General features: G+C 35.1%; 1 protein-coding gene across 1 annotated transcript; it reads right to left on the reverse strand.

The window, feature by feature from the left end:
- Positions 1–7,150: 7,150 nt before the first annotated feature.
- Positions 7,151–8,894, reverse strand: LOC126672456 (uncharacterized). Its single transcript, XM_050366404.1, has 5 exons — positions 8,674–8,894; positions 8,536–8,591; positions 8,086–8,381; positions 7,890–7,997; positions 7,151–7,564 (listed from the first exon to the last, which is right to left on the reverse strand). The coding sequence occupies exons 1-5, from the start codon at positions 8,892–8,894 to the stop codon at positions 7,151–7,153; spliced, it is 1,095 nt and encodes a 364-aa protein (XP_050222361.1).
- Between the last annotated feature and the right edge of the window lie 3,041 nt (positions 8,895–11,935).

The following is an 11,935-nucleotide window of genomic DNA, read 5'->3' on the forward strand; positions in this document are numbered from 1 at the left end:
ACGTTTACAAACGATACGGAACAAATCCAAACGTTTCCCCTTTTTAGCAATTTAGCTAAACGTTATGAAACAAATCCAAACGTTTACCCATTTTAGCGATATAAGCCAAACGTTTACAAACGTTACGAAACAAATCCAAACGTGTCCCCTTTTTTGCGATAAGCCAAACGTTTACAAATATTACGAAACAAATCCAAACGTTTACAAACATTACGAAAAAAATCCAAACGTTTCACCATTTTAGCGATTTAAGCCAAACGTTTATACGAAACAAATCCCAACGTTTCACCTTTTTAGCAATTTAGCCAAACGTTTACAAACGTTACGAAACAAATCCAAACGTTTCCCCATTTAGCGATTTAAGCCTAACATTTACAAACTTTACGAAACAAATCCAAAGGTTTCCCCTTTTTGGCGATTGAAGCCAAACGTTTACAAATATTACGAAACAAATCCAAATGTTTACAAACGTTACAAAAAAAATCCAAACGTTTCACCATTTTACAGATTTAAGCCAAACATTTATACGAAACAAATCCAAACGTTTACAAACGTTGCGAAACGAATCCAAACGTTTCCCCATTTTAGCGATTTAAGCCAAACCTTTACAAACGTTACGAAACAAATCCAAACGTTTCTCCTTTTTTGCGATTGAAGCCAAACATTTACAAGCATTACGAAACAAATCCAAACGTTTCCCCTTTTTAGCTATTTAAGCCAAACGTTTACAAACATTATGAAACAAATCCAAGCGTTTCACCTTTTTAGCAATTTAAACCAAACGTTTATAAAAGTTGTGAAATAAATTCACACTTTTCACCTTTTTAGCGATTTAAGCCCAACGTTTACAAACGTTACGAAACAAATCCAAATGTTTCCCCATTTTAGCGATTTAAACCAAATCTTTCAAACGTTACGAAATAAATCCAAACGTTTACAAACAATACGGAACAAAAACAAATGTTTCACATTTTTATCAATTTAAGCCAAACGTTTACAAACTTACGAAACAAATCAAAACGTTTCACCTTTTTAGCGATTTAATCCAAACCTTTACAAACGTTTTAGAACAAAACCAAACGTTTCACATTTTTTGAGATTTAAGCCAAACGTTTACAAATGTTACGAAACAAATCCAAGCGTTTCACCTTTTTAGCGATTTAAACCAAACGTTTACAAAAATTACGAAACAAATCCAAGTGTTTCACCTTTTTAGCAATTTATGTCGATCGTTTACAAATGTTGCGAAACAAATCCAAACGTTTAACCTTTTTAGCGATTTAAGCCCAACGTTTACAAACTTTACGAAACAAATCCAAACGTTTCCCCATTTTAGAGATTTAGGCCAAATCTTTAAAACGTTACGAAATAAATCCAAACGTTTGCAAACAATACGGAACAAAAACAAACGTTTCATATTTTTATCAATTTAAGCCAAATGTTTACAAACATTACGAAACAAATCCAATTGTTACACCTTTTTAGCGATTTAAGCAAAACATATACAAACATTACGACACAAATCCAAACGTTTCCCTATTTTAGCGATTTAAGCCAAAAGTTTACAAAGATTACGAAACAAATCCAAATGTTTCACCTTCTTAACGATTTAATCCATACGTTTACAAATGTTTAGAAACAAAACATAACGTTTAAAACGTTACGAAATAAATCCAAACATTTCATATTTTTTGCGATTTAAGTCAAACGTTTACAAACATTACGGAACAATACCAAATGTTTCACATTTTTAGCGATTTAAGCCAAACGTTTACAAATGTTACGAAATAAATCATAGTGTTACACCTTTTTAGCGATTTAAGCCAAACCTTTACAAAAGTTACGAAACAAATCCAAGTGTTTCACCTTTTTAGCAATTTAATCCAAACGTATACAAACATTACGGAACAAAAACAAACGTTTCACATTTTTATCAATTTAAGCCAAACGTTTACAAACGTTATGAAACAAATCCAAAGGTTTCGCATTTTTAGCGATTGAAGCCAAACGTTTACAAACGTTACAAAACAAATCCAAATATTTCCCCATTTTAGCGATTTAAGCAAAACGTTTATAAACGTAACGAAATAAAACCAAACATTTACAAACATTTACAAAAGTTAAGAAACAAAGCCAAATGTTTCCCAATTTTAGCGTTAAGCCAAACGTTACGAAACAAATCCAAACATTTCACCTTTTTAGCGATTTAAGCCAAACGTTACGAAAGAAATCCAAACGTTTCACCTTTTTAGGGATTGAAGCCAAACGTTTACAAAGGTTAAGAAACAAATCCAAACGTTTCCCCATTTTAACGATTTAAGCCAAAAGTTTATAAACGTTACGAATAAAAACCAAACGTTTACAAATGTTACGAAACAAATCCAAATGTTTACAAACGTTACGAAAAAATCCAAACGTTTCTCCATTATAGCAATTTATGCCAAACGTTTACAAACGATACGAAACAAATTCAAACGTTTCCCCTTTTTAGCAATTTAGCCAAACGTTAAGAAAAGCTACGAAACAAATCCAAACGTTTACCCATTTAAGCGATTTAAGCCAAACGTTTACAAACGTTACGAAACAAATCCAAACGTTTCCCCTTTTTTGCGATTGAAGCCAAACGTTTACAAACATTACGAAACAAATCCAAACGTTTCACCTTTTTAACGATTTAAGCCAAACGTTTACAAACGTTACGAAACAAATCCAAGCGTTTCAGCTTTTTAACCATTTAACCCAAACGTTTACAAATGTTGCGAAACAAATCCAAACTATTAACCTTTTTAGCAATTTAAGCCCAACGTTTACAAACGTTACGAAACAAATCCAAACATTTCCCCATTTTAGCGATTTAAGCCAAATCTTTAAAACGTTACGAAATAAATCCAAACGTTTACAAACAATACGGAACAAAAACAAACGTTTAACCTTTTTATCAATTTAAGCCAAATGTTTAGAAACGTTACGAAATAAATCCAAAAGTTTCACCTTTTTAGCGATTTAATCCAAACATTTACAAAACGTTATAGAACATTGCGAAACAAATTCCAAACGTTTCCCCTTTTTAGCGATTTAAGCCCAATGTTTACAAATGTTACGAAACAAATCCAAACATTTCCCCATTTTAGAGATTTAAGCCAAATATTTAAAACGTTACGAAATAAATCAAAACGTTTGCAAACAATATGGAAACAAAAACAAACGTTTCACACTTTTATCAATTTAAGCCAAATGTTTACAAACATTACGAAACAAATCCAAACGTTTCACCTTTTTAGCGATTTAAGCCAAACGTTTACAAACGTTATGAAACAAATCCAAACGTTTCCTTATTTTAGCGTTTTAAGCAAAATATATACAAACATTACTACACAAATCCAAACGTTTCTCTATTTTAGCGATATAAGCCAAAAGTTTACAAACATCGCGAAACAAATCCAAACGTTTCACCTTTTTAACGATTTAAGCCAAACGTTTACAAATGTTTAGAAACAAAACAAAACATTTAAAACGTTACGAAATAAATCCAAACGTTTCTCATTTTTAGCGATTTAAGTCAAACGTTTACACACGTTACGGAACAAAACCAAATGTTCACATTTTTAGCGATTTAAGTCAAACGTTTACAAACGTTACAAAATAAATCCAAGTGTTTCACCTTTTTAGCGATTTAAGACAAACCTTTACAAACGTTACGAAACAAATCCAAGTGTTTAGCAATTTAAGCCAAACGTTTACAAACGTTGCGAAGCAAATCCAAACGTTTTACCTTTTTTGCGATTTAAGCAAAACGTTTACAAACGTTAGAAAAAAAACCAAATATTTAACCTTTTTAGCAATTTAAGCCAAATCTTTAAAACGTTACGAAATAAATCCAAACGTATACAAACATTACGGAACAAAAACGAACTTTTCACATTTTTATCAATTTAAGCCAAACGTTCACTACAAAAAATTTGACTTGTTGGGACGAACATAATTTATCACGTTAAGCCCAAAATTTGTCACAACAACATTATTGTGACTACTTTGTGACAAATTTTGTTGGTCAGAACAAACAAGTCACAATAAGTCAATTTTATAGTTTGTCACCATAAATTTTCTATTGTGATAAAATTGTTTTGTCACATTCATATTTATTGTGACGAAAATGTATATCACAAGTAATCAAATCTTGTCAAAATTTGTCGTAATATACATCGACTTCTAGTGACAAAACGCTAATAACATGACAACAAAATATTTATCACAATTCATATAAATTTATCACTACATACACCGAGTTATTAGTGACAAAAAGATTATGCAGTGACAAAACCATATTTATCACAATTAATATACATTTTTCACTACATACGACGAGTTATTAGTGACAAAAAGATTGTGAAGTGATAAAAAATATTTATCACGAGTAATCTATCATAAAGTGACGAAATTAATTGTCATAATAATTAACTAATTGTGATAAATTTAATTTATCACAACAAGTAACTTAACATAATGTGACGAGATTAATTGTCATTATAATTAGTTAGTTGTGATAAATTTAATTTATCACAATAAGTAATTTAACATAACGTGACGAAATTAATCGTCATTATAATTAGTTAGTTGTGATAAATTTAATTTATCACAACACGTAATTTATGGACGAAATTGATTGTCATTATAATTTATCAACAGTGACAAATTTAATTTATCACAATAAGTAATTTATCATAACGTGACGAAATTAATTGTCATTTTACATTTGTCAACGGTGACAAATTTACTTTATCATAACAAGTAATTTATCATAGCATAACGAAATTAATTGTCATCATAATTAGTTAGCTGTGACAAAAATAATTTATCACACCAAGTAAACGTGACGAAATTAATTATCATTATAATTAGTTAGTAGTGATAAAATTATTTGTCATTATAACCGTTGTTTTATTATATTATTTCCATTTTTATCGATACTAAAATAATTGAATACGGTAATTTGTTGCTAAAATCAATGAATAAAAAACAAAATCAATTCAAATATTACATAAAATTATCAATGAATAAGTCTTTAATAATACTAAAATAACCGATTGTATGCAAACATATAAACTATTTGCTATAAAGGAAAGAAACTAAATTAAGCCTAACTTTTGATATAGGAGACGTTCATCTTCTTTCATTCCAACAATTCCCATCTGCAAGAAAAAAAATACGTTTATTATATACAATTTTATTTTCAAACTGACAAAATTAAGTGAATAATTTAGAAATTATATAAAGAAATATACTATTTTTAACCAAACTAGTAGAGTTTATTCGTATCTCAGAAGCATAAACTCGATAAAATGCTAGATACTCGGCGAAGTTCAAGCATTTTCTCGAGTTACATTAATTCTGAAGACATTTGAACTCGAGGTAAGACATAAAACTCGAAGAGTTTCAAGCCTAACCTCGAGTTTGGACTTCTCCAGATATGAACTAACTCGAGGAAGGAAAAATACTCTTCGAGTTTCATGGATTCCTCGAGTTTTTCATTTCTGGAGAAGCTCATTTTCGAGGAAGGCTTTAAACTCGAAGTGTTTCAAGCTTAACCTCGAATTTATGGTGACATAATGTGAACCTTATGTTTATCTTATGTCAACCTTATGAAACACAAAATAAACACAAAATAGAAAAACAAACACGAATTGCAAAAAAAAAATATGGTAAAAAAAAACACGAAAGACAATCTTTCCATTCCGGCAAAAGCATTAAAACACATTTCTTTTTGGAAAGAATACCTAAGAAATACTACAGTTTATCTCATGTTAGTTTGCTTCTCTATTCAAATTGATATGTATGTCTTATACTGTTTTTAAATTTTATTTAGATGCAGTTTTTTAAAAGTTTTTGTGACCGAATATGAACCTTATGTCAACCGTATGTTAACCTTATGAAACACAAAATAAGCATAAAATAGAGAAACAAAAACGAATTGCAGAAAATATATGAGTAAAGAATAACTTGAAAACAATATTTTCATTCCCGAAAAAGCATTGAAACACAATTCCATTTGCTAATTATATCAATTCTCTAAACAAAATAAATAAAACACAAAATAAAGAATCAATTCAACTGAACCTTCATTAACATTTGTTTGTTTAGAGGACATGGTTTTAGTTTCACCAACCATATTAACTTCAGCAGCCACTAGTCCTTGAGTTGTGCTATCTTTTTCATCGATATAACTCTTTTTTTAGTACTAAGTGACATTGTTTAGAAGATCCTTGAAAAGAATTGAATTGAATAGCAAGTATGGTAAGAATTGTTTGTAATTCTTTCTATAATATTTTGATAAGAAAGAAGAAACAACTTTATTTTTTCATTCAACAACGTGATTCTTGCAATTATGATTAATGCCAAAGAGTTTTCCTTTTAGAGAAAACTTTCATTAATTAAAAAAATTAAATAAGGACATAATTATTTTCGTTTCCCTCTCTTTTTTTGTTTCCCTCCTATTTTAATATTCTTTCCCTCCTACTAAATTCGTTTTTCACTTTCCCTTATTCGATTTGCCTAAATCTTGGCAAATCACACTACTAAAATGGAGCTTTTTAGCGACGGATTTTTCCGTCGCTAAAAAGCCCATATCCGTCGGGAATTGCTTTCCCGACGGATTTCCCGACGGACGTAATCCGTCGGGAAATGTGGCGTCGCTAAATACATTAGCGACGCCACAAAACAATCCGTCGCCAAATGGCAAAGGTCCGTCGCCAAACGTGTCGCCAGGCGACGCGTTTGGCGACGTTCCAAGACGGAGTTGGCGACGGATTTAAATCCGTCGCCAACGTCCGTCGCCAAATGGCGACAGTTTTGGCGACGGATTTATCCGTCGCCAATTCCGTATTTTAATTTTATGATTGGGTTTAGCGACGGACTTTATCCGTCGCTAATCCGGACAAATCCGTCGGGAAATTGACAAAAATCAAGCATAATTTTTTTGATTTTTTGGCTTTTTAAATGAATGCATACCCTGTTTAAATACGCATAAATTGACGCAAATTATAAAAACACCGAAAATATCATAAATATATATATATATATATATATATATATATATATATATAACGTACGATACATGAAAATTGTATATCAAAAACGTCCCTACACTACAGTACTACAAATCTGTGACGTCGTCATCTGGGACAACGTCATCAGTAGCCGGTGGAGGCGGTGGTGGAGGCGGTGGTGGAGGAGTGGGTAAAACATCTCCCGGGGCCTGCTGCTGCATCGCCGCTGCAACCGCAATCTGGACCTGATCACGGATCGTATCCGCAAACTGAGCGATGAGATCAGTGCGGAACCTCGCATCGTCGGCTGGCGACATGGTCTGAGAGGAGCTGTCGGGTCGTCTACTAGAAGTACCCCGCTGCGAGGCTACGTACTCAGAACCAACTGAGCCTAATCCGTAGATACGCCGCTTCCTCACCCCCTCAACAGCAAGATAAACTTCGTCCGGATCCACTGGGGTAGATGCTGTACTCCCCTCGGCTGTCTGTGTAGCGGCCAACATCTCCTGCTCAAAACGCTCCTACAATAATAATTTAAACCAATTAGTTTCATATGAATTACATGTTTCAAACAACTTAAACGTTATTTCTAATAAAAATTCGGCAGCATCTCGTTTATAAAATGAACATCACCCATTTTTCAGGGAAATCCTGCAAACTTCAAATTGTACAAACTAGCACATATCAACAACCAAACCACTTAATTCAAAGGAACAACAAAAATACCTAATTCAAATAAAATAAATTACGTGTTTCAAACAATTGAGATATTATATTCAAACTATTGAACTACTTAAACTATTTGAATACTACTTTCAATCAATATAATATTAAAAAGATACTTACAGCCGCAATCCTCGCGCGCTCATCCACGAATCGGGTCGGGTCAGCCTTCAGAGTGTGCATCCGCTTATGCACCTCAGCATGTGTCGGCTCGCGCCCCAGCTCCCTAGCCTGCCAGACAAATGTAGTTATTTATAAGTTCATTTAACAACAAAATATAACATAAAATACTATAATAATTAAAATAAAAGATAAATACCAAAACCGCCTTATGCTTTAAAGCAGACATCGACCCTCCGGTATGTCGAACTGGTCCAGTGCCAGCTCCGGCCGGCTCGCTCATCCGATTGGCCCGCGCCTGGGCTGATTTCTTCTTTGTCTCATCAGAGTCCCAAACTCTCTCCCAAGCCTGCCACACGTCGTCTGTAATAGACACGTCTCTCTCACGAGAAGTCTTGTAAGTGGACAACCTGTCAGAATACCGGTTCGCAGCATGCTTCTCGAAAGTACTTCGGATGACTCGTTCCTCGAATTCGTCCTCCCAGAAGAATTTTTCTGCAAAAGTGTTAATTTTAACAAATTAATTAAAATAATAAATGTAGATTAAAAATATAAAAATTAAATTAAATTACCTTAAACTCCTCGAAGTAAAAAGAAACAGCCTCCTCAGGCAAAAACCTCCAAGCGGTGCCTATTGCCCACCACCGACTCTGGAAGATTTCCCGCAACTCTCTAGATACCGTGCTTGTATCGAGCAACCTGGTCCTGTAAGTCAAAAATCAACATGACTTAGAAAAATATTATATATAACACATTTATTACTAAGAAATATAATTTTTTTATTTACCTCTGTGCGTTGGGGATGACTCGGATTCTGCCAGTGGCATCCAATACTTCCCCCTCAACAGGCTGGCGCCGAGCTCGAGGTCTACGAGGTGCTGGAGCTGGCTGCACACCCTCTTGCGCCTCAGCCACCTCTGGAGGTGCTGTCTGGTCGTCCTCCTCCTCAACAACCGCTAGTGTGGGGGGCCGAGTCCGGCCCGTCCCACTAGCACTCCTCCCTCGCATATCTGCAAATAAATCAATATTAAACACATAACATATTTACATATACATATAAATCATAAAACAAAATCAGTTTTTGAATGAACATCTAAGATATAACTACCTAATACAAAATTTACCTACTAATCGTCATCGTCATCGTCTTCAAGTATATCTTCTTCGTCTGATATTGACGGAACTTGTTCTTCGTCCTCCACCTCTGGAGGAGCGAAAAACACATCTGTTTCAACTTCCCCAACCGGATCAACCAAAATTCTTGAACCGTCATCTATTATAACGTTTAGAGGTTGTTCTATAATGTCCTCTTGAAACGCTGGAGTAATGGAATCAGGCATGTCTATCTCTGATCTGGCCCTCATCTTACATACTGTCCACCAATTGACCTTATCTTTCTTTTTACTTGGATATGTGCAGTAATGTACTTGACCGGACTGTCCAGCCAAAATAAATGGTTCGTATTTTCCGTATTTCCGTTTATGATTGACGTCCACAATATTATATCGAGGATGCACTGACATACCTCTATCAGTCGGATCGAACCAGTTACACTTGAACAAGACAGTCCTCTTAATTGGCAGAGCCGGGTACTCCAACTCAAAAACATCTGTTAGTATTCCGTAAAAATCACTTTCCGTTGGAGCGTAGAGTGATCCTTTGACGCAAACTCCACTATTCATGGTTAATTGATTCTCCCCATAAGCCTTTGTTTGAAATTTAAACCCGTTTACAAAATATCCTTGAAAATGGTTAGCTTGCCTAAGCGGTCCCTTAGCCAGACTCGAAATATACGGATTACTTATATAGTTAGTTTGCGCCTGTACCACATAAATGAATACTTGTCAGACCTTTTACATAAGTACGAGATAATTGTGAAAAATTATTTTGGATACTTACATATCGTTCAAACCACGAGGCAAATTCAGTCTCGAGCTTCACTTCTACTTGTACTTGGGTAATTCCGGGAATGATTTCGTACAACTCGTCAACATACAAACTTTAAAAAGAACCCAATATTTGTTATTACAGTAAAGTCATGTATTTGACAAATAAATTTAAAAGTAGAGTACGACTTACTCCTTGTAATGCTCGATTTCAGGACAGTTCAAAAGAATGTAACTATGGGCGGCGGTGTATTCGTCCTCCTCCAAACTTCGTTTTTTAGAAGCACCTATAGGTCGGCCATTCGGTTTGAAGATTGATAGCCGATCTACATCATCATCCACGACATCATCACGTGTCTCGTTTCGTTGCAGTCGGTCAGGCAGCGTCGGATCACCGTCATTAAAGTAAAATGACGCAAATTTGGCGATTTCTTCGTACAAATATCCAGTGGCAATGCTACCTTCCACTTTAGCTTTGTTGGTCACTTTCCGTTTCAATTTTCTCAGATATCTGTGCAATCAAATTATTACGGTGTTAACAAATTTTTTTGATAGTTTTCAATGAATTTTAAAATTAAAAAATACTTAACCTTTCAAAGGGATACATCCACCGATATTGCACAGGGCCTGCCAGCTTCGCTTCGTAGGGTAGGTGTATAGGAAGATGTTCCATTGAATCAAAAAAGCTGGGCGGAAAGATACGTTCCAATTTGCACAATATTTTCGCAATGTCTTTCTCCATCTCAATTAGGTCGTCCTCTTTAAGCGTTGTGCAAGTCAGGTCTTTAAAGAAGATGCTCAACTCTGTAATAGGTTCCCACACGGACGGATGAAGAAATTCTCGAAAAGCAATTGGCAAGAGACGCTGCATGAAAACATGACAGTCGTGGCTTTTCATACCGTTCATTTTCAGCTTTTTCAAATCAACACACCTACCCAAGTTCGACACATGCCCATCCGGGAACTTCAACTCTTTAACCCATTCCAGTAGAGCTTGTTTTGCGTTTTTGTCTAAAGCATATATTGCCTTCGGATATTGCCCGATTGATGGATTAAATGCCAAGTCCGGACGATTACAAATATCATTCAACTCTTCTCTGGACTTAGCATGGTCTTTGGTCTTCCCAGGAACATTAAGCACTGTATTGAAAATGTTGTCAAATACATTTTTCTCAGTATGCATGACATCCAGATTATGACGAATCATATTCGTTTTCCAATACGGCAAATCCCAAAATATGCTTTTCTTATGCCACCCATGATGCTTTGATTTATGAGCATTCGTCTCCTGAGCTCCAACCTCGTATGCCTTTTTAAAACCAAGGCTATCAATCTCTTGTTCAATTTCCTCTCCAGTTCTGTATCCCCTGAATGATTTTCTTTCTTTGTAGCCCTTTTTAAAATCCGTAGTGTTATTACGGTACGAATGTTCAGGTGGTAAGAACTTTCTGTGGCAATCAAACCACGATTGTTTACCACTCTTCGGAAGGGTAATTGCATCAGTTTCTTCCATACAGTGAGGACATGCCCGTTTACCCGATGTGCTCCATCCAGACAGCATTGAATAAGCCGGAAAATCAATGATCGTCCACATAAGAGCGGCTTTCAATTGAAAATTTTGCCGCCTATGAATGTCATATGTCCGCGTCCCAAATTCCCACAAATGGTTCAGTTCTGCTATTAGCGGCTGTAGGAAAATATCCAAACTGCCTTTTGGACTATTGGGTCCGGGAACAAGAACCGTTAGAAACATGAACTCGTCTTTCATGGCCATGCCAGGAGGCAAGTTATACGGAGTCATAATTACCGGCCATGACGAGTATTGTTGCCCAAATGCACCAAATGGTTGAAACCCATCCGTACACAACCCCAATCTGATATTTCTAACTTCTGCTGCAAAATCTTGATGTAACTCCGAAAAGTGTTTCCAAGCTGGCGAGTCAGACGGATGATTCATCACACCATTCTCCATCTCGTGCTCGGCGTGGCACCTCATATGTTTAGCTGTTGCCCTAGAAGCGTACAACCTCTGCAGCCTCGGAGTTAAAGGAAAATAATGCATTTTTTTATAAGGCACATTCGTCTTTCTTCTTTTTGAATTACCCGCAGTAGCTGGTTTCCACCTGTCATGCCCGCATACTTTACACAAAGTCAAACCCGCAT

This window comes from Mercurialis annua, linkage group LG3 (assembly GCF_937616625.2).
Source record: "Mercurialis annua linkage group LG3, ddMerAnnu1.2, whole genome shotgun sequence".
Taxonomy (NCBI): Eukaryota; Viridiplantae; Streptophyta; class Magnoliopsida; order Malpighiales; family Euphorbiaceae; genus Mercurialis; species Mercurialis annua.

What these genes read in the sequence shown, in the direction of transcription:
- LOC126672456 (XM_050366404.1), bottom strand. Translation starts at nt 8,894, where the DNA reads ATGCGAGGGAGGAGTGCTAGTGGGACGGGCCGGACTCGGCCCCCCACA. An exon ending in TAAAGCATAAGGCGGTTTTG is followed by an intron (nt 7,998 to 8,085) that starts GTATTTATCTTT and finishes TTTGTCTGGCAG; the next exon opens with GCTAGGGAGCTGGGGCGCGA. An exon ending in AGCGCGCGAGGATTGCGGCT is followed by an intron (nt 7,565 to 7,889) that starts GTAAGTATCTTT and finishes TTATTATTGTAG; the next exon opens with GAGCGTTTTGAGCAGGAGAT.